This window comes from Syngnathus acus, chromosome 4 (assembly GCF_901709675.1).
Source record: "Syngnathus acus chromosome 4, fSynAcu1.2, whole genome shotgun sequence".
NCBI lineage: Eukaryota > Metazoa > Chordata > Actinopteri > Syngnathiformes > Syngnathidae > Syngnathus > Syngnathus acus.
This window is the reverse complement of record NC_051090.1, coordinates 3,746,316-3,763,917: the sequence shown is the minus strand read 5'-3', so window position 1 is coordinate 3,763,917 and position 17,602 is coordinate 3,746,316. Positions and strand designations below refer to the sequence as shown.

The 17,602-nt window shown below is 44.3% G+C and overlaps 2 protein-coding genes across 2 annotated transcripts; both read left to right on the top strand.

Moving 5' to 3' along the window:
- Positions 1-43: 43 nt before the first annotated feature.
- Positions 44-4,897, top strand: mysm1 (Myb-like, SWIRM and MPN domains 1). Its single transcript, XM_037250068.1, has 19 exons — positions 44-125; positions 365-428; positions 526-596; positions 708-782; positions 945-1,032; positions 1,127-1,225; positions 1,508-2,007; positions 2,093-2,223; positions 2,339-2,442; positions 2,612-2,689; positions 2,751-2,821; positions 2,896-2,950; positions 3,039-3,089; positions 3,177-3,251; positions 3,315-3,503; positions 3,573-3,705; positions 3,816-3,921; positions 4,005-4,062; positions 4,141-4,897. The coding sequence occupies exons 1-19, from the start codon at positions 70-72 to the stop codon at positions 4,423-4,425; spliced, it is 2,289 nt and encodes a 762-aa protein (XP_037105963.1). The 5' UTR covers positions 44-69; the 3' UTR covers positions 4,426-4,897.
- A 98-nt stretch (positions 4,898-4,995) lies between these two features.
- Positions 4,996-9,118, top strand: oma1 (OMA1 zinc metallopeptidase). The gene is made up of 8 exons (XM_037250069.1): positions 4,996-5,660; positions 6,075-6,303; positions 6,471-6,644; positions 6,735-6,842; positions 7,332-7,460; positions 7,562-7,636; positions 7,790-7,939; positions 8,545-9,118. The coding sequence occupies exons 1-8, from the start codon at positions 5,350-5,352 to the stop codon at positions 8,782-8,784; spliced, it is 1,416 nt and encodes a 471-aa protein (XP_037105964.1). The 5' UTR covers positions 4,996-5,349; the 3' UTR covers positions 8,785-9,118.
- Positions 9,119-17,602: the final 8,484 nt, after the last annotated feature.

Below are 17,602 nucleotides of genomic sequence, written 5' to 3'. Positions count from 1 at the left end.
ACCAACTCCAGCCACAGGGGGTCGCTGTCACTTCCGGTGCTTCCTCTGTGTTTACGTTCATTCTTCAAGATGGAAGACGATGTGGATGTTGACATTGAGGGAGACGAGTTGGATGTTAATATCGGGTAATGACCCTTTTATTTCTGTCATTTCTCGCTTGTTACGGCTTTCTTATTTCACGCGCTGCCTTGCATTCAAATTTCCAGTCTCCCGGTTGAGTATTTTCTGTTAAACAAGCGAAGCTAAAGATCAGGTTAGCTGAGCTTTAGCTAACTTTTCTAAAGTATTGTATTTTAAGCCTCTGGAAGTTGTGCTGGCCATTTGTGTCAACCCTGCTTTCTTTTTTTTTTTCTTCAAATTACAGGGATCAAAATGCGAGAGAGTTAGTCCGGGAGCAGTCAACGTGGAAAAGCAACGCGGGGATTCTGGTAATAAACCCAGTTATTACGCCGTTAATAACTAGTTTGCTCTTCTCAGGCATTCGGAATCTGCTTATGTTGACAATCTGATGTGTTTACCGTTCAGCCATGGGAGTTGGACACCTCTATCAGCAATGAAAACCGAGAAGCGATACACAGAATGCTACTGGAGGAGCAGTATCCTTTTTTCCTACATGGCCATAAACGCACCATTCCTGCACCTGTGGTTTATTCAGCATGGTTTGAGGCAGTTTTTGTTTGACCTTTGTGGACTTAAACTACTTTTAGATACTACCTGAAAGGCCAGGCAATTCCCAACCATATTTGGCCCAGTGATGCCAATGATAAGCCTAAAGGGAAAAAGTAAGTACGTGTAGAAACAGATGGAAGAGACAGCCTATAACAAAAGATTTACTTGGTTGCCCAATTTCATATTTGTATACAAGCAGTTTAAAGTTAAGTTTTACATCTATCACTCCATCTATTCCTTTAGCCATGTTGAACCTTGCTGTCCTTTCTATTCAGGTCTCAAGCCAAGACCTCCTCTTCCTCCTCCTCTTCCTCATCATCCCGATGGTCCAAACAAGAGAAAAAGTTATTTGAAGAGGGGCTGGTATGTTTTTAAAAAAAAAAAAAAAAAATGAAGAAATCATGATTAAATTGTTTAAGTACTGTACAAGTATGTCGTCGGTCTTGCTGGTGTTTAGGCGCAGTTTGGGCGAAGGTGGACAAAAATCGCCAAGTTGGTGGGCAGCCGTAGTGTCCTTCAGGTCAAAAGCTACGCCAGACAGTATTTGAAACACAAGGTGAGTCGTGTTTCTTTGTGTTATAGTGAAAAATGAAATAACTGGTATAACATAAAAATAATTTCATTCAAGAAAATCATTTATATTTTATGATTTTTCTTATAAATTAAAGCCCAATACATTTTAAAATGTGTGTTTCTATTAGGTTATTATTTTTCTACTTGGTCTTATATTTTACTTTAATTTTGTGAATATATATTTAAATACTGTTTTGTATATTTTAAGTACTGCATATTATTTGTGTAACTCCTCTTCTCAAAATTTGCTTTTTGTCCACCCCAGGCCAAGCTGGCTACAGACGCTGGAGCTCCCTCTACAGGCAGCGCGCCACCCTTGCCGCCCGCTCAGCCCAGCACCACCAACACGGTGCGCATAGAAAGACTGGATGAAGACGAGGACGAGGAGGTGGACATCACCGATGACCTCGGCGGTGAGCGTGAGGCCGAGCATCAGCCCGAACCTCCCCCGGCGCTTTCGCTAGGCCCCTCGGAGGAGTCTGCAGACGAACGAGAACCCGAAGCTGAAACGTCAACAGTCTCCAAGTGGATGGAGGAGGAGGAAGAGGAGGAGGAAGCTGCAGAGGTTGACGGACCGCAAGACGATCAGGAGGAGGAGGAGGAGGAAGAGGAAGAAGAGCTTAAAGCACCGGAGCAGGAAGTGGAGCTTGACTTGTGGAGCATCAGCGAGGAGGAGAAGCAAGCCATCCCAGAGTTCTTCGAGGGACGGCCTTCCAAGACGCCCGAGCGATACTTGAAGATCCGCAACTACATCCTGGACCAGTGGTGAAGCGAGAAAACCAAAACACTCAAGTAGTTAGCCCACGGCAGGAGCATGTGGGGCGCTAACGCCGTTGTGGTGCTGTGGCAGGCTGAAGAGCAAACCCAAGTACCTGAACAAGACGTCGGTGCGGCCCGGCTTGAAGAACTGCGGCGACGTCAACTGCATCGGGAGGATACACACGTACCTGGAGCTCATCGGCGCTATCAACTTCAACTGTGGTAGGCTTTGAACCTGCGCCATTTGGTTGCCATCATTTACTCCTCTTTGTATGGTTTTATTATTTATTCATAGTTTTGACATTTTTATCTTTTATTCATTTTTCCGGTTTCTAAGAGCAAGTGGTGTATAATCGGCCCCGGATGGCGGACCGCTCGAAGCAGAAAGAGGGCAAAGACGTGCGGGAGGCGTACCAGCTGGCCCAGAGACTGCAGAGTATGGTAAGGTAGCCATTTTTGTAGTCCTTTGCGGTCCACAAGGCTATTTTAGGTTCTCTTTTTTTTTTTTTGTGTGTGTCGCAACTGTGTCAATTGCATCCACAACTCTTAACATTTGAAAATGAAAGCACATACACACACTCCCATTTCTTGGCTGTTTGTTTGCTGGTAGCGGACCAGGAAGCGGCGTGTGAGGGACACGTGGGGAAACTGGTGCGACGCCAAAGACTTGGAGGGACAAACATATGAGGTATGGAACTCATGCACACGTAATTGCACATCGCCATTTCATGACACTGTGTTGTTATTAGCATCTTAGCGCTGAGGAGTTGGCTATGCGCAGAGAGCGGACCAAAGTCTGCAAAGTCTCCAGACACAGAGGGTGAGTGCTTCACACATATTTCCAAATGTCGCCCATCGTTTGTTAACGCTCAACATCGATGTGACTCGTTTTAGGTCTTTTGATCCTTTCCAGCTCATTCCATGTCGGTGCTTTGGAGAAGATGCGCAGGTAGGTGGAGTCACATTGTAAAAGTAAAGCATTCCTCATCATGGCTCATGTGTGGCATAGTTTGAATGTTCATGTTTGAATTCTTCAGGAACCATTCCGAGTCATTGTGTGTGCTGAGACGCTGCTGATTATGGACATGGTAAGCACACGTTCACACAAAAGCTTTATATTATGGCTTTATATGTGTTCCTAATCAAACGACCTTTTTATTTTAAACGTCGGTCAGCATGCTCACGTCTCTCGAGGCGAGGTGATCGGTCTGCTTGGAGGAACTTTCAACGAGGAGGAGAAAGTGTTGAAAGTGAGAATCCGTGATTAAATCCAACCACAGGTGGGTCTTGACTAATTATCTACGTGCGTGCAGATCTGCGCGGCGGAGCCGTGCAACAGCGTGAGCACGGGCCTCCAATGCGAGATGGACCCTCTATCTCAAACGCAGGCCTGCGACATGCTCTCCTCTTTGGGCTTCAGCGTGGTGGGTTGGTATCACTCCCACCCGTCCTTTCACCCAAACCCATCTGTGCGGGACATCAACACGCAGGACCAGTTCCAGGTGGTGTGAATCAAAAGTTGGCCGGCCCTTCCTTAAATACTGGTTTGTTTATTTGTATTTTGTCTTTAGAGTTATTTCTCCCGCGGAGGCGCTCCTTTTATCGGCATGATCGTGAGCCCGTATGACCCGGCCAATCCCTCGCCGCATTCCCAAACCACCTGCTTGTTGGTCAAGGAGAGCCAGGAGCCCCTGACACCGCAAAGTACGTTGTACATTTTCACTGATAGAAACAACAAGAATAAAATGTAAATATCCTGAGAGGAGTCAAAGTTCTATTAGAAATTATTTGTTTAATTTTGTATTTCTTCACAGAGCTTCCCTACAAATTCGACTTCCTGCCATCACAAGACATCCCGGACTGGGATCAGACTTTGAGACGAGCCCTTTGGATCATCCACAAGTACTCCCAAGCACCAGGGTGACAAATCCAAACTCCATGTCAACCACTTTGTTCTGAGGTAGCGCCCAACGAGTTATTTTTATTCTTACATTTTATTTCAGGAGCGTGAACATGGAGCGGTTTTTCCGGAGGGACTCCCACCTAACTTGTCTGGAAAAGGTAACGGCACACACGTCGCTCTTAAAGTGACATGATACCATTCTCGCAGCCCTCAACTTCTTTCTGGCCGACGTTCAGATGCTGTCATCGCTGGCCAGGTACTTGGAGCCGCTGCCCGATGAGGACGAGGCGGGAGAAGCCTTCCTCACTCAAATCCACGCTCTCTTCCTTTCTGACTTCATCGCCCGGCAGCAACAGCAGCCCACTCAAGGCGAGGATCAGGAGAGCAACTCGTCAAGTAACTCACCCGTGCCCGTGAGTTCAGGAGATGTCCAGGAGGATTCAGGAGGTGACGAAACGGACTCAAACAATGTACTGCATCTTGGCTCTGTGCTCTCCACTGGACACGACTATTTACTCTGATCTCATTGTATGTAGAATCCAACATTTGTGTATGCTTTTTCACCATTATAAAAACATACAATATGTAGACTATATGGAAGAAAAAACTTGCTTGTTTGTGTACCTCGAGATTCAAGTGTTTCAAGTATCCACATCATTTCATGTATATGCATGAAATATACTGCCCCCTGGTGGACATGAAACCACACCGTATGCATAAACTGTTTATTGCCATTGTTCTTTAATGTTACACTATATTTTAATGCATAAACTCTTTACTTGTATCCTGCTTAAAAGATTATTACTGTATATTTTTATAAAGTAATGTAGCAAAGTGCTATTTTCTTCTCTTTTTCTTACAGCAACAGTATTGATGGTAGTATAGCATTAGTTTTTGCTTGCACTATTCGTAATAATTACATATTAGTGCTACTACTGTTAATACTAATTACAACCGCTAAATACGAAAGAAGTATTAATAAAAGTGTTGTGGTAAAATGTAATTTAAAATCGGTTAAAAAAATAATACACTTGCCCGGAAGTGCCAAATTGAAACAGTTGTTTCTACTCGGAACATTTCCCACGGACTTGTTTCAGTCGGTTGGACTTTAAGTTTTTTTTTTTTAGTTCTAGTATTTGTTCTAATTAAAATGACCGCTAATATTAAGGAATGTAACTGAACAGAAAACATGTATTTAAAATATATTCAACATTTGTGACCGTGGTGGTCACTCCAGGCCATTTTTCCTGGACTGGTTTCCAGGGGGACTTATTTTGCACGTCGGAACAAATCTCTGACACAAACGAAGTTGAGGGTGACATTTCTGGTTGCGTACTTTTAAATTCAACGCCTTTGTGGTTTAACGCCTTAAAAAATGTGTTCTTCAAAAGGTTACACGGAACACGCGTGACATTGACTACCGGTGACTTTCAGTGAAGGCCACCATGTTTCCCTTCATTAGGCGTCTTACTTTTTCTCCCCTGACGCGACACCTGCAAGTGTTCCCACACTCCTTCTACGTCCGCTCATTGCGAGCTCACCACCGGCTTCGACATGGAGCCCCTCGCGCCGGCAGAACCGTTCTCGTCCCAGATGTTGCCATCGGGACGGTTTTGTCCAAAACTCCATACCGCCTGCAGCTTCCTCCATGTATGGGTCAGTTTCATACTTCGACCCGGTTGAAGGCCTTACCTGCTCCTCTCATCTGGATGGTGCTCAAGCCTGTCCAAAAACTCGTGGCTATCATAATGGGAAGGTAGGCAAGAATCACATGTTCATCACAAGTTGACAAGCCCAGAAAATGACAATAATTTTTGGGAGCTACCAAGTTTAATACTAAAATGCTCCTGCATTAAATATTAAAGTTTCATTTCTGTGCCGACGTGACATTTGAACATGTGTACAAACTTGTGCAACATCTCTGTTGTTTCTTGATAAAATATTTATTTATTACTTTCTTCAATTATGTTGTTCAGATTATAGGTCACAATAACGCAGGGAATTGTTTTGAAATGATTAACTTGATCTACTATTTTATATCACACGAAGCTTAGATTTGAAAATACTTAAAATACAAAATACTTTGACATTTTATTATTGAAGTAGTGCACTATTGTAAACTACTGTATGTATAACAAAAAGTATTGTACGTCTTGATGTCTCGTCGCAGGAGTATAAGGAAGTGGTGGGTGGCGCTGCCCGACAATCGGCGTCAACTCTTTCGCCAGTGGGCGTGGCAACAGCGCTGGCGGCTGGTGGCGGTGGTGGTCACGGCCGCCGCTATCACGGCCCTCCTCCTCCTTACGCATTTGGACCAGTCGCCGGTGACCGGCCGCACACGTCTGCTGGTGTTCAGCCGGCAGAACTACATGGAGCTGGCGACCTTCACTTCAGAGGCGGTGAGGCGACGTTTTCTTCATGGAAATGATCTGCCGCCATCGATTTAAAAAAAAAAAAAAAAAAAAAAAAAAAAAAAAAAAAAAAAGCAGTCTAATTTAACTTTAGCCTCCTTGAGACAAAAATGTTTGTACATGTATGTTAATGATGTCTAACTCCCCGTGTGCAGTACATGGAGGAGTTTGACAAGCTGCTGCTTCCCGAAAGCGATGCTCGCCACCAAACGGTGGAGCGGGTGGTGCAGCACCTGGCCCAACGTAACCAGGACCTTCCCGAAATGGCCGACGTGAACTGGAGCGTCCACGTGGTGCGGAGTGACATCACCAACGCCTTTGTGCTCCCGGTTGGCGACCGCACTTCACAATATCGTCACAAAAAAAAAAAGAAAAATCCACTGAAAACTCATATTTTGTGTTTTGGGTGCTTGTTGCAGAACGGAAAAGTGTTCATATTCACCGGCATGCTAAACGCTGTGGAAGATGTCCACCAGCTCACCATCGTGCTTGGACACGAGATGGCTCATGCTATACTGGGACATGCCGTAAGTATCAGAATCAATAAAATACATTAGTCAGCCTATATACACACACACAACACAGTTAGAATGAGATTTAAAATTTTTTTTTAATATATCCCTGAAGCTAATTTCATTGTTTGTATTGCAAATATTTTTACTAGTCAATGAATTCCAATCATTTCTGCTTTGAGCACATTAAAAAGCCATTTGAAACGGCGTAAACATCCCATTCACGTTGTTTCGGTGCCGGCGAGTGTTTACGGCCTCGTTAAAAGTCCATTGTCGTTGCAGCCTGAACAAGTGTGCCATCAACTTGCGCGTTTTGGGAGTTTCAAGCTGGGAGGCGGCTTGTAATTAGATCGCGGCAATGAGCGGGCACGGGACGCCTGATTAGCTCCTCCACGCTTGGACTGCGGCGAATGCACGGCTTCTCTCCCACCAGCCGTGACATTCTTCATCTAACCTGACTTCCACCTTGACCTCCATCTTCTCCTTCTCCTTGTCCTCCCGCAGGCGGAGCAAGCCAGCCTGTCCCACGTGGTGGACCTCCTGTCCGTGGTCCTTCTGGCCGCCATCTGGGCCGTGTGTCCCCGCGACAGCCTGGCGCTGCTGGGCCAATGGGCCCAGGACAAGCTCACACAGGTGACCGTATTGATATCTGACCAATCGATCCATATTTCATGAAAGATGATGAATATCATTGACTTCATCTGACATGGTCGTCTCTGTGGCGCCCCCTGCAGTTGATGTTCAACCGTCCATACAGCAGGAAATTGGAGGCGGAGGCGGATCAAGTCGGCTTGCAGTTGGCGGCAAAGGTAAACTGAAACAAATCCTCACGTAGATAACAATATAATTTGCCACTAGGGGGCACTATTGTCAAAGTCAACAAACTTTATGTCCGACAATTCTCTCTATTTGAAAATAGAATGTTGGACTAGATTTGTGTGTGTGTGTGTGTGTTCATTCAGGCTTGTGCGGACGTGCGGGCCGGTCCCGTCTTCTGGCAGCAGATGGAGATCAGGGAGCAGCTGAGTGGAGAGCCCAGCTTGCCCGAGTGGCTGTCCACCCATCCGTCGCACAAGAACCGCGTGGCGCAACTGGACCGCCTCGTGCCACAAGTACATGCATACACATTTACTCACACACGCGCACACACACACACGAGTTTTTATAAAGTCCACAGGCAGGACCTCCACAGTTTTTCAGAAGCTAATGAAGCGTCTGGAGAGATGCATGATTCCGTGCTGCAGGCTCGGGAGGGGAAGATGGATGGCAAAGGTGCAATGGGTTATTTTGCCTCCTTTTATTCTTCCTCCTTCCCGTTCCCACCCCCCAAAAAAAAAAATCCAAGATATCTGCTTAAGTTTACATCCTGGAGGCGAGCGAGCTGTGTGGCTTAGCGACACAATCAGACGTATCTGCGGGCTAGACGGAAGCTCCTGTGGAAGCAGTCATTATTTCTGAGGGTGTGTGTGTGTTTATTTTGTTTGTGTGTGTGTGTAGGATGGTTTTAACCTTGAGTCGGCTCACCAAGCGGCAAAAAACGAGCAGATGGCTAAAGAAGAATTTGTGCTTGCCTGCGCCGTCTAGTTTTAGGCTGGTGGAAGAGCTGTGCAACTTCAGTCCGTCAAAAAAAATTCCACCTGTGTTTACTGGTTCATATATAAATGAAAGTTAGCGTCATGAAATGGACATTGGTATCAAATCAATCATGTTTGTGTAGGCGCTGGAGCTAAGGGAGAGCTGCACGTGTCCCGCCCTGCCGCCCACCGACCCCCGCGCCATCTTCTCCAAGAGTGTGCACTTGTTGCTGGAGGACGCCAAGGCCCGACCAGGTGGGGGCGGCACGCCGTTGCCTCAACGCAGGCCCGCCGGGGAGGCGGCCCCCGCGGCTCTGCTCGCCCAATCCCCGCCACCTCTTCCATCCGGCGCGAGTCTGCGGGGCAGTAAAGCGGAGCCGTGAAGGCGGCTCCGGAAAAGTTCTGATGCTGCTCGGTGGGACTCTCACAGAGACCGAGGCGCCATCTTTTTAACGATGATTGTCAATCGGACTGACTTGTCAATTGTCGGACTTTTTAAAACATAAGACTGAAGCAAAATCTCCTTCTAAAAACTGTGGAAAGATGCTGACAAAGCAAAATGTGTCCATTGGTCAACCAGAAGACAATTTAGATACCGTTGCAGACTTTTAATTTCCTTTGTGTTTTGTTTGTTGTTTCTCTCTCTTTTCTTTCCACGCTCCTGTTTGATGAAATTTGCATCATATCAAACAAATTATGGAATATATATATTCTTTTGTTTGTTGGAAAATATTCAATTGACTTTTTTTTGGTATATTTTACAAGGGGCAACATCTTTACGATTTTGTAAGTTAAAATGTCCATTTAGTGACAGTTGTTGGGTCTCAAGGAAGGTCCTCAAAAACAAAGATCCCCAAAAGGTAAGTACTTTTATTTTAATTTTTCTTCCCATTGCAGAATTGCTAAAATGTAACTTCACAATTTTTTTTTTTTGAAGAGCTGATGCAGACTCTTTACATTTTAAGGGTGAGCAATTTTTCTTTCTTCTTTTGTACTTGAATCGTCGACTCCAGATATGGCACACGCAGCCGGTTGCCGGGCAGATTTGGAGACGGTGACATGGAAGCATCTCAATCGACAAAGAAGGAACATCCGTCTTCCGGTGAGCCGTCGTCATTTGATTTTAGGTAAGAGGGCCAAAAACAAAGCAACAAAATCTACGCTTGTTATTCCAATCTCGTGTTTCTTCTTTCTAGACGCACGTCTAGGCGGGAACGCTGGAAGCTATTTTCAGGTATTGTGAGAGTGTGCAGGACACAGCTGCTGTGTGGGAGGCGCCCGCCGCGTCCCATCATGCACTCTGGCTGCACTTTTTAAATACCTTGCATGTATGTGGGCGCTAAAAAGTTGCCACACAACAATTACACCATGTGGGTGTCAGATTGAGAATAAATATTTGATGCACCGATACCATATCATGGATACCCTACTTTGTGGGACCTTTAAAGTTTTGACTTGCCAAACTCAAGTTGGATATCATAACTGATATCAAGCAAGACACGAGATTGCAAAAATTGCGGTTCCCGTAGTCGCCATGCAGTGCGCGTGTGACACTTTGCTTTGCGCCTCTTTGGCCTACTTAGTGCTGTAAGTAGCACACACGGCGCCACAGTGCTCCTCCTCTTTCCCCGTGGACTCCAGCTGAATAATTGAGTGGCGCTGAAGCAGAGTAATAAGCTAGCTGCTGCTTTGATAACGTGACGGACACTCTCACTGTGTGTGTATTGCACACTGCTAATACTCAGAAGCAGACATGCTGTCGAAAGAAACCAGACCTGCGCCACATCGCCGTATCGGCTACAGTCAATTGCTGATGGAAGTGTTGCCTGCTCAGTACCTACCCCCCCCCCCCCCCCCCCACCAATTCTTATTTACTCTTACTCAAGTAATTGTTTGGAAAACTACTTTTTACTCAGACTTGCATTTTTTTTCCTAACCTAAACACTAGTCGTCCAATTTTTGGCTTCTCTACCCACCTATGATTAGAAGTTCATCTTCACAAGGGCCCTTTTTAAAAATACACACACACAATACAAAAACAATACAGCCTCATGCTCGCTGATAAGAGCCCTTTTGGTTTTGCCAGAAGCTTTTCCTCTGTGCCTGGGCCTCATTAACGCCTAATGTGTGTGTGCGTGTGCGCGCTAAGCCCTCAGTTCTTATCAACAACAACAGGCCTGTGCGACACGCACACGTACGCACACACACAGCATTAAAAAGAGCCTGGCTAGGTTGCCAGCATCAGCCCGGACATTCCCCTTGCAGGACAACGACAGACAAACCTCCTCTGTCGGGGCGCTCGGGTGTGAATGTGTGAATTAAGAGGTCAATGCGGTTGTCAAGACAACAAATAGTCCCGCAACATGTTCATGTCTTTAGTGCATTGTCATTCGGGTTAATTGTACTTTCAATTACTGTGTTCATGCTGATTAAAAATACAAGATGGGGTCAAGTGGTCGCCCCAAGTGCTTATTTGCTCGTTTAAGCGCGACACTTCTGTCAATTGTTTGCAAGTGTGCGTAGGACTTTGGGTGTGTTATTTTGTGAAGGGTTCAACTGTAACCACATCGCAAACATCAATAAATATGCCTGTAAATAATATGTAAAAACATTATTAAAATAATAAATGTAGAAAAAAATCTGTAATCATTATGTAGTTCCAATAAATCAGCACATTTTGAGTTTCAGTGAATGCTACACCCCAAAAACATCATTCTTAGGTGTTTTTTGTAAAAGTAGTTTCAGATTTTGGCAGGTGTGTGCGTGATTTTGGGCCAGTGGCTTGCCTGTCCACTCAATATGACATATGAATATTGCACAAGCCATTCTCCCCTCTTCTGCCCTGCTCAATTATTCATGCAATGCTCAGAGTTGGTTCAACTTTTTCTTTCACTCCAGGCTTACTTACAAATAATTGAACGCAAGCCGGTAAACAAAAGGTGTGCACCGAAAAGGTGGCGGAACGCGATGAATGCCACGAGTTCATTTTTCATTTATGCCTGCGGGATCAAGTAGTCGGTGGAGTCGTCAAAGTCCCTTTCATCTGGGTGACTTCTTGGTGTTTGTGTTCTGCTGTGCGAGGTAGAAATGAACAGACTTACTGAAATAAACTAGCTTAATGCTAAGTTAGAATGCAGAAGGCCATTGACAGGCTAACAAAACTAGCATCACTGTTTGAATTGTAATTATTCTTTTGGTGATAGAAATCTATTATCTATCTTATTTCATAAGATACATTTTGCTTTATTATTTCTATTTTGCGGATTTATCTCCACACCTGATAAACTTTGGTTCACTATCGAACCATTCCAATGGTTGCACTTGTCGCCGCTCATTAGTGTCAAATCTCGCTTAAAGGCTGTGAGCTTTTAGCCCACAAGTGTGACTCTCACATCCGATACGTGGAACCTCGACAGTCCACTCCCCTTGACCTGAAGGTGACGGCGAGGTCAGCCAGAGTCAACGTGATGGACGGTTAGCGCCATATGCGCCGGCACCGTAACCTTGTCGACAGCAAGTGAGCAAGAGCGACAGTTTTACTTTGGCGGTTTAGTTTGCCTACGCTGCACTGTGTAGTCTCGTGTGTGTGTGTTTCGTCCATTGGAAAATGGAGGCAGCACTTCTTTTTCATGTGAAAACGTTGTAGCATGCTGGAGGACATCAGTGAGGAGAAAAAGTGCAACTTAGATTCCATCAGTGGAGTCTTTGAATGGAGCTGATGGCAATCTCAAGGTTGCAGGAGTGGAGTTTTTTTTTTTTTTTCCCCTGCTGGTCTACTGTAATGCATTTACAAGAATAAGCTAAAACCCTTTTATACATATTTTGGGATTTTTTTTATTGTAGTTTTAATTTAGAAATTTAGTTCCTTTTAATTAGTTTTCTACAAAAAAAAAAAAGGGCAAGACGAGATTTTAAGTCCCCATGATGCTTATTTGAAAATGCTTCGTTTTTATTTAGTTTTCCATAGTTTTAGGATTAGTTTGAGTTTTTTTTTTGTTGTAATTCTTATGTGCAAGACTAAAAAAAAAAGACAAAATTCAACCAAAAATGTCATTTAAAAACCTCTATATCTATTGACTATAAATATACACAATTACTTCATAACACACAAGGACATCAATCTAAAGTTATTTGTTTGTTTCCTTATTTACGAGCACAATAACAAAGCTAAATGAAGAGTTTTGTCAACAGTGTCAATCAAACGCTGGGTTGTCATTATCCGGCCGCCTGGCCTTTATTGAACGCTGGCAGCCACATGTGTGCAACAGTAGTACGTGCACGCATTGAGTGTGTTGCAGCGGTGATTGACGAGCAGCTGCGAGCGAGCGTGCAGCAGCCACCTGACCGATCAGTAAATATTCTCTCCTTCTGCTGCCTCAGCAAGTCTCAGCGCATGGATCACATTGGCAGGCAGGCGAGCAAGCGAGCAGGGGGGAAAAAGCTAACCAACTCAGGTTGGGAAAGGCTGAGAGAGCACAGCAGCAAAATAATTCTGCTCACAAATATTTCATTCTTGGAATATTATGACTTTTCTTGTGTGTATTCTGGGCTTGACAAAAATCTTTTTGCCTTCCTACTAATTGTGTTTTCTATGAAATGAAACAGCAAGGCAAAGTGAGCCTTGTCCAATCGGAAGGCCCGCAGCTTCCAAAGCCGGATAGAAAAAGAAAAGAGCAAGGTTTTTTTTTTCTTTTTTCTGCCGCTCTGTCCTCTCGTTTGTGTAAAGCTTGCCGGCGTGGATGCGTGAGCATGCCACAATGGTTTCCCCGCTCGCTAACGTGATTACATTGATGTGGTGGAATGGAGCCAGAAGGAAGCAGGCTGCCTCCCCACTGAGTGGCTGCGCTTCTGCAAGTCAATAATAAACACGCCGCTTCCACCAGGAGTACATTTTCTGGCTTTATTGATCTGCAGGTGATGCTGGGACATCATTGTCACATTGCTTTTCTGTCCATAAAAGGGGTTGTCAACCAGGGGCGTAGCTAGAGATTTTTAAGGGGGGTGGCCGGGGTGACACGTCTCACTGAGCCGCGCCTATACAAAATATGGAACATTTCCAAAATAGACCAAAACAAACATTGTGAAGAGAAACCGTCCCCTTTCACATGGTCTCGACTCATCATTGTAATTAGCAGATAACCTTTAATGAGTCCTTGGCCCTAGCGTGTAAATGGCACATTAAATGAGACAGCATCGCAAAAAAGACACATTTAAACGGCGTGAAGTGTTAAATGTGTCATGTCTTAAATGTCATCCGATTGGATAGCGTGGAGGGCGCGCCGCCGCGCACTTTGGCTACGGGCTACGGGAAAAGATCACGCTGTCGCTAAGCGTCGCCGCACGCTGACAAGCAGAAGCGCGGAGGGCCACTAAAATGCGTATGACATGTGGGCAGCTGTAATTAAACCCATTTGTCAAACAAGCCACTGATATACAACTACCACAACTGTCCTCCCCTGAGGCTCGGTCATGGTGGCGGCTGAGTTTGAATGTGATTGAACAAGCCTATTTATAAGCGGGTGTGCACACTTGTGCAACATCATCACAGGTGCTTATTTTCACTTCACTTCAGTTTTTTTTTTTTCTCAATTGAGTTGTACAGGTCACATTAGTAGCTGGTAAAGGTTTGTCATTTTTTTGTTGCAAAAACTTGCATTTGAACAGGGGTGTGTAGACTTTTTATATCCATTCTTTGCCTCTCTTGATGAATAAATAAGTGGAGTTAGAACTCAAAAGCTTCCTCTCAACATCCACCACGGTGTGCTTGTTGGTACCAAAGTCAATATTTTCCCATCATATGTTCTCTCGTTGGACCTGAATACCAAGATGGTATGAATACCTGGACCAAGATCCTGAACCCTGAAGTTTCCACCAATGAGCTTGAGGCAAAGAAATGCTATGCTGATTTATGAAAATACCCATGAATATTAACCATACAAATCTATGGCTGTCTCCTGACAATGCTGGGATGAATTGAAGTGAGAGATGGAGCAATTATTGTATGATAATGCCTTTAAAGTTCCTTATACAAGGCATAGATTTATGCACATAAATGAGCTTTCTTTAAGGGCTTATGCATTTGTCGTCTATGCATTGGGTTGGAACGAGAATGTCATCCCACCTCAAATCAGTTTGGAATTCATGCTGTCATCTCACATCAGGCTGTCAGCATCCGCAAGTTGCTATACACGCACTTGGTGACGTAGGTGCTTTCATCACCCCCCCCCTGACAGCGCAGAGACTTGGTACGGTCCAATTAGCGTTCTCCCTTTCACACCTGGCAAGGCTTGACCGAGAAGGTAACTAAAACGATAACGAATAAAACAAAACACGCACAAAGTTAGCTAAATAACAACAATTTCGGCATTTCTATGTTGAAACTGGGAGCGTTGGGGTTGCTGCGTTTGTCCTTGAAGGTTATTTGTTTTCGTTTTTAATTCTCAAGTCAAAACGGTTCCACTAAGCTAACCACAGATGCTAACGGTAGCGAGCCTTGTTACTGGGCCTGGATGCTGAACATGTACTCGCCACAGTCTCGTCAAGGATAGAATTTGTCTAATTGGACTTGAAATTATATGATTGGGAAATATTTGTTTGCCTCTATTGGGGAAGTGTGTGTGTGTGTGTGTGTGTGTGTGTGTGTGTGTGTGTGTGTGTGTGTGTGTGTGTGTGTGTGTGTGTGTGTGTGTGTGTGTGTGTGTCCATGTGTGTGTGTCCATGTGTGTATCTGTATATGTGACTTCTGGTGTCTCGGTGGTTCACCGGCTCTCTTTGAGTGACACTTCAGAACGCTTTAATAATTCACCGGTCTCCTTTGCTTGCAGACATACTCTGTTTATACTGGCAAGGGGATTCTTGGAGAGAGCGGACAGGACACTTTGATTTCATCCCAGTCCAGTTTCTGGCAAGCACATGCATCAGGTAATACCCAAAAGTCACTTCCCGACAAAAATGTTTGTGAGCGTTCATGCTGAGCAAGGTTAGGAGATTCCACAGTGTCCGTGTGTCCATCTGCATGGATTGGACAGTAACAATTAATTGATTATCAAGTGAATTGATATTCGATGAATCGTTTCGATCAGCTTCTGGTCTGATTTATGAAGAGCTGCTGCTTTGTGCCCCAACCTGTTTAAAGATGCATTTTACTGCAGTTCTGTTCTCCTTAGATAAACACGAGGTAGAGAAATGAGGTGAGGCAGCAGGGTTGCAAATCGGGTTGTTGTTGTTATAAATTTTAAACGTGACGCGAAGCATTGCGAAACGAATTACATTTGCAAGAAGTGATGAACGGGCCATCGCATCCTGTTTTTCATGGCGCGTTCCTGAAATTGTTGCTAAAACTTTGATGACTTCAAATCGGTGAATGATTCTAGAGGTACATGGGCGCCCTCTTGTGGCACTTAAGTCACTAAGTACAGTTTAGTTGTGTTTAAATTTGATCGAAGTATATAGTACATCTGCATTCAGCCAAGGACTGAGTACACTTCATTTTCCACGTTGGCAAACAGAGAATCAAACTGCTTGTGTGTTTGCCCCTCCAATCCCGTTGTTTAATTAAGCTGCTAAACTTTATCACACGGCTTAAATGTAAGTGGACTCAAAAATCCGTTGATCCTTCCAAATGAGTTGACCGTCAACTAATGAACAAGCCGTCTTCTATATTGCTTTCTGCCAAATTGCAGTAGACATGTTATTAAAGTGGATTAATTAGATACATATACTGTATTGACATTACTCAGGCAATGCTACAAGCTAACGTGCTAACATACAACTGTGGCGTATACCCGCGGCGTCCAACGCTAAGGACAACATTGGAGGAGAAAGCAAGTGTTTTATAATTACATTTCATGCATTAAGTGGAGACTGAGGGTAGCAACGAAAACAACAAAATGGAGACTGCGGAGGATAACGCTGCAATAAGCATAAACACAGGCTATGCTAACATTAGCATGAGTGCCACTGCATCTGTCTGCAGATGTAGGGAGGACGCTGCTAATCTTTTGTAGCCAGCCAGTGGCAGCTTGCAGCATTATCTGCACTGTGTGTGTGTGTGTGTGTGTGTGTGTGTGTGTGTGTGTATGTGTGTGTGGCCTCCATTGACTGCTGCTAGCCAAGCTGGCATTCATTATCAAGCAGGTAATAACACAGAGCACTGGCTCTAACTCAAGCGGCCGAGGACTCATTAATATAAACAGGCCCCTAAACCCAAACTCAATTTACTTGAAAGCCTCTTTGGAGACGCTGCTTGAGTAAGTAAAGAGAGAGATTTTTTTCCCCCCCTTTTTTTTTTCTTTCTTCATCTGCGCTAACTGAGTGCACCAAATGTATTCGTCTGTATTCAGCCAACACGCGGCGCTCTGTGCAGTCGTTTAAATCCTGAATACACCCGAACGTTGATCCCCAAACACTTAATCATTTTTAACACAACATACAACGTTGCCCTTAAGAATGGGCGCAGACGGCAAAAGGAGGGGTGGGGGTTGATTCCGATCAGTTCTTGATTCATGATTTTATTTTCAATTTGCACTTTCATTACATTTTTAAATTCAGTGATTGGTTAAAGCTGTTAGCACACAGCATCCGAATTCAGACTTGTTTAGCTAGCAGCTTAAAAACACACACACTTTATGTCATACAGTTAGACTATTATCAAATTAAAAAAAGGTCCAAAAAGTTAATGTAGGTTCATTTCACCCGAGTGCCCAGTATCCCTGACCTTTTACGATCTATACATCGACATTTATTTTGAGCTCGAAACATCTTGAGTTTGGCCGAGCCATTAGCGAGTGTAATTAGCCCAAACTAATGTTTACATTTGAAAATTTTTGATCCTTCAAATGTCCTACACTGGCACACAAGCAGCACCGTTGGAGTTTATTGCGGTGGCCATAGCAACAGCACTGGAGAGGAGGATGAGGATTTTTTTGTTGGGCTAATTTACCGAGTGTCCTTGCTGTGATAGAAAAAGACAAAAAGCATTAGTGATTTTTTTTCTTTTTGGGAACCTTGCCCAGTTAATTTTGAGCAAGAGGCAAGGTTGACAATTGCAGGCTACATTTAGACAAACAAAATTTAACATTGACACCTATGGACAACTGCGATTCTTTTGTTTCCCCGCTGTCACTCTTCCTCTTTCTGAATGACTTTAGCATTTTCTCCCTTGCCAAACTTTGTTGAAGAAAAAAAGCCCAACAGGTTAAT

Coding starts and splice junctions, on each gene's coding strand:
- mysm1 (XM_037250068.1), top strand. CDS start 70: ATGGAAGACGATGTGGATGTTGACATTGAGGGAGACGAGTTGGATGTT. Junction 2,443..2,611: donor CCCAGAGACTGCAGAGTATG/GTAAGGTAGCCA, acceptor GTTTGCTGGTAG/CGGACCAGGAAGCGGCGTGT. Junction 3,252..3,314: donor AGGAGGAGAAAGTGTTGAAA/GTGAGAATCCGT, acceptor ACGTGCGTGCAG/ATCTGCGCGGCGGAGCCGTG.
- oma1 (XM_037250069.1), top strand. CDS start 5,350: ATGTTTCCCTTCATTAGGCGTCTTACTTTTTCTCCCCTGACGCGACAC. Junction 5,661..6,074: donor GTGGCTATCATAATGGGAAG/GTAGGCAAGAAT, acceptor GTCTCGTCGCAG/GAGTATAAGGAAGTGGTGGG. Junction 7,940..8,544: donor TGGACCGCCTCGTGCCACAA/GTACATGCATAC, acceptor ATGTTTGTGTAG/GCGCTGGAGCTAAGGGAGAG.